General features: G+C 41.1%; 2 protein-coding genes across 2 annotated transcripts; both read left to right on the forward strand.

The window, feature by feature from the left end:
* Positions 1-1697: 1697 nt before the first annotated feature.
* Positions 1698-2138, forward strand: TM35_000521250 (uncharacterized protein; the record flags this gene model as incomplete). Its single annotated transcript, XM_029030667.1, has 1 exon — positions 1698-2138. One exon carries the CDS (start codon positions 1698-1700, stop codon positions 2136-2138), a length of 441 nt encoding a protein of 146 aa, XP_028878047.1.
* A 588-nt stretch (positions 2139-2726) lies between these two features.
* Positions 2727-3617, forward strand: TM35_000521260 (uncharacterized protein; the record flags this gene model as incomplete). The annotated part of the gene is made up of 1 exon (XM_029030668.1): positions 2727-3617. One exon carries the CDS (start codon positions 2727-2729, stop codon positions 3615-3617), a length of 891 nt encoding a protein of 296 aa, XP_028878048.1.
* Positions 3618-4349: the final 732 nt, after the last annotated feature.

Below are 4349 nucleotides of genomic sequence, written 5' to 3' on the forward strand. Positions count from 1 at the left end.
CCCACCCCTGTATTTTTTTTTGGGGGTGCCAGGCGCGCCGGCCGGTGTTTGCCGTCGCGATTTGTGTTTTCTACATGTGCTGGTGGTGGTTGCGCTTTTGTTTGCGGCACCGCGTGTTGCGCTCTGGCTGTGGGCCCCTGCCTCCCGTGGGTTGGGCTGGGGTGGCCGCCGTGGGCGGGGTTTTACACCAATATGCCTTTGGTAATGAGGGTTGCCTCCATATGGTGCCAAGGTGAAGTAGATGAATTTATTCAAAGAAACCAAGTGCACTCACTAAATGTTTGAAGGGGGTGGTCTCCTTAAAAACCAAATTCCTATTATTTTTTCTTTTTAATACATGCGTTCTTAGGAATGGCATTCCCTTGGTGACGTTTGGCCATCAAAAATTGGAGCCAACGCCCATTATCCCTTATTATTTTGAGGGAAGTCATGGGCCATCAAATTCTCTTTCTTGAGAGTTTACTGGTTCACAAGCTACAAACGTCATACAGCACCGGGAACAGCAGAATCATGCTGGGACAAAACTTTATCCAAGAAGATCCTGGGGCACGTATCAGCGTACCATCAGCAGCAGTTTCTTTTATATATTTCACTTTAGTGTGAATGCCGCTAGGGAGAAGCACGGACCCTAGAGATAGTAACAATTATCTCCTCTAGTGGTGGTAATTGGATTTGACCGCTGAGGGGACTCAGAGAGGCGAAAAAAAAAATCCATGTTCTGCCACCTACGAGATCCATTATAATTTCATTACCAATTCGTACTCCCCATGCCCAACGGTAGTAAAAAATAATATAAAAACAAATTGTATTTATGTATATTTATGTATTACTCTTGATGGCCTGTTCCATTGGAGTAATATCCATAAAGCCACGAATAACAGAAAAAATAAAAAAAAACGTGGTGGTGTGGTATGTGAGGTACTTTTTGGGTGGGGGTGGAAGGGGATATTTGTGATTGTACCCTCCTCATGTACATCAGGGGAGTGGGTGCAATTTTTTTTTTTTTTATTGGGTGATAATGTTGTGGGAGAAGAGGAGGCGAACCGGCATTCTGAGGGAAAAATAAAATAATAGTAATAAGGATAAATAAAGAGGTAATATGTGTGTGTGAGAGAGTAATTGTATGTTGCCTCTGTTTGTGAAGAGTGGCATGGTATTACAGTGATGTATACAGTCATTTTTTGTTATGGTTGTGGGTGAGTGAGTGGGTTTTGGATTCCAATTGTGGTGTTGGTATAAATATTATGGTGATGCATTGGTTTCTTTTTCTGTTTGGAGGTGTGTGTTGATTATTGTACAGTCTCTTTGTTTTGCTGATGATTTGTGGTATTGTTTTTGTATGTTGCCGGGCGTACACACTGTGTTTTTGGTGTTCAAATTGCCTGGTAATGGTTTTATTATAATGAGAATACAGAGACACTTTGTGTATGAATACCGAGTAAGATATTGGGGTGTGTGTGTAAAGACTTTTATTTAATATTGTTTTGGTACCATTTGTTTTCCACTTCTTCTAAATTCAAGGTGTTGTTTCAATATCTGTGTAACTCTGGGTGTGTTTTATTGTGTGAGTGGTTTATTGTTTTGTTCCTTCATTGGGTTGTGTTTGATTGCTGTTGTGATGTGTATTCTCTCTCTTGTTTTTATTGTTTTTTCTAGATCAGTGTTTTTACGTTAAACAAACTATTTTTTCTCTCACGATGATGAAGATGAACCGTGTGATCTGTGTGTTGGCCGTTGTGCTGTGCCTCGCCTGCGGGTATACCATGACGGTTGCTGCTACTACTGCTACTGCACAACCAAAGGCGGTGATGGCGACCTTTGATGATGTCCTTCCGGATGAAGGAGTGACAATAGACATTACGCCTGATAAGGTGAGGGAATGGATGGATAGGAAAAACAATAAAGATAACACGGCAACCAGTGAAAAAGAACCTGCCCAGCAATCTCCTCCAGAGGGAAGTGCAACTGCCCCATCAGCCCCACAAGAGAATGGCAATGATGATTCTACGGCAACCAACACTCCATCTCCTTCAACCGATGCACCGAGCAGCACTACTGCCAATGCTGACAGCAGTTTCAGTTCTGTGTGGATGCGCACTACAGCACCTCTGCTGATTGTGGCTGCGTTGGTTTTGTAAAACGGTGTACTGAGGGGATTCGTTTGATTGACGGAAGCACTTACAAAGACTCTAATAATAATTCCGCCAATATATATGTGCTACTCCCGTGGTCAAGTAAGGTAATTTACTACACATTTGGGGGTTTATTTTAATTGCATTGAACTTCCTTTTTTTTATTTTGCACTTTTTTTTTCTCCCCTTCTCTCATTTGATTTCTCGTTTTTGGTCGTGTGCGCAGGCCCTGTGCTTATCTGTTCACTGACCACGTATACATATCACAAATATGTTTATACCTGTGATTGCTGAACCCACACTGTTGTACAACAATATGCAATTGGGGTATTGGGATTTGTGTACTTTTTTTTTTCTGTATATACTGTTTTTGGGGGGTCTGCATCATCTTGCAAAGGGGATATTCCTTTTCTACTACTTTACTCTGCTGTTGCAGCTGCTTCTTTTTCTCTCTCTCACTGTGAGTATTTGTGTCCTGTATCCACTCTCTTTCTCTCTCCTTTTTTCCCTCTTTTCCACACTCTCTGCATAGATCTGTGAACTCAAGTGACAAGGAAGAGAACAAAAACAACAGGAAAAGGAAGATCAATAATAATGATGATGAACCGTGTGATGTGTTTGTTGGCCGTTGTGCTGTGCTGCGCCTGCGGGTCTACTCTGACTATTGGAGTGGCAGCCGATAGTTATGATGAATGGAAGGATTTTCTTAAAACAACATCCTATGAAGACAAGTGTAAAGGTAAAGATAATGGTTCTTTTAATGAAATAAGTTGTGAGAATTGGAATAAAAATAAGAATATTGATCATATAAATTACAGCCTTCCTAATTCGACAAATCCTGAAATGGCGGATGTTCCTGAATCTCATCAACCTGTCAAAGAATTGCGTGAAGAACATGATGAAACAAGTGCCGAAGAAGGTTCTCTGCATCAGAGCACCTCACAAACCACGTCTACAGGCACCGTTTCAAGACATCAAGCGACTGAGAGTGGACCAGCAGTGACACACCCCATTGAGTCTGCGAGTGGTGAAGCACAACCTGGTAGGAATGCAGAACGTGCGCCATTAGCATCAAGTACATCTGCACAACCTCCTTCTTCCCCTACTGTTCCTGAAGAAAGCAGCACAATTTCATCATCATCCCCTAAAGAGAATACAGGTAGCAGTACTTCTGGCACAGACGCAGCTGATAACAGTGCACACGGTGATGGTAATCTTACCACGCAATCTCCTGCAAATGTTGATGTGACTACCGCATCAGACGCAGAAGAAACCAATCCCACTACTCCGCCGATCATCGAGAACACTACCACAGAAGCACCAACGACCACAACATCATCTCCTGTACCCAACGCAGAGATCAGCAGCATTGCTTCCGCAGTGCAGAGCAAGGCTAATGTTGACAGCAGTATCAGTCCTGTGTGGATGCGCACTGCAGCACCGCTACTGATTGTGGCTGTGTTGTTCTCCGCTACTGTGTACTAAACGGTGGGACTCATCTGAGAACAAATAATAATAATGGTAATACTAATATAATCATAATTGCGTACATCCCCATGGGTGAATAAATTAATAATCTGTTTACCATCTTTCTCTTTTAATTGAAATTTCTTTTCTTTTCTTTTCTTTTGTGTGTGTGTGTGTTCTTTTTGTAATAATTCCATTACTTGTTTTTACTGTTGTGTGTTTGGAAAAAACTGGGCTGTTCTGCTCACTAACGGTATACATCTCTTGCTAGTACACACAGAAGTGTGTGTGTGGAGTAATTTAATATACATAAACTAGAGCCATGGGGTATTGTGTGTTTTATTGGACACTTTCTGTGTGGGTGTCTGGGCTTACACTGTCATGATGAACTGATTTTTGTTGTGAAATGAAAGAAATAATAATAAGAGATGAATTTATATTGATAATTGCGTCTGCCTTGAAACTCTGATGGTCGTTCTCTTTAATTTCTTTTTTTCTTTTGAGAGGCTCATTGGGATTTCGTGCTTATTGATGGGTACTGTTTGTTTTGTTTCTTTAATCAAACTCGATATGAGTGAAGGTTGAATGTTTGTGTCATGTGTTGTGTTTCTGTCTTTTTTTTTTTCTTTGATGTTTGATTTGTTTTATTCTCATCTTCTTTCTGTACTCTTTCTTCTTTCTTGTACATTCCATTGAAGTAAGACAGGTTCAACAATACCCACAACAATACCTTCAACCATTGGAAATCGT

Source organism: Trypanosoma theileri, assembly GCF_002087225.1.
Source record: "Trypanosoma theileri isolate Edinburgh chromosome Unknown TM35_Tth_52_V1, whole genome shotgun sequence".
NCBI classification, from domain to species: domain Eukaryota; phylum Euglenozoa; class Kinetoplastea; order Trypanosomatida; family Trypanosomatidae; genus Trypanosoma; species Trypanosoma theileri.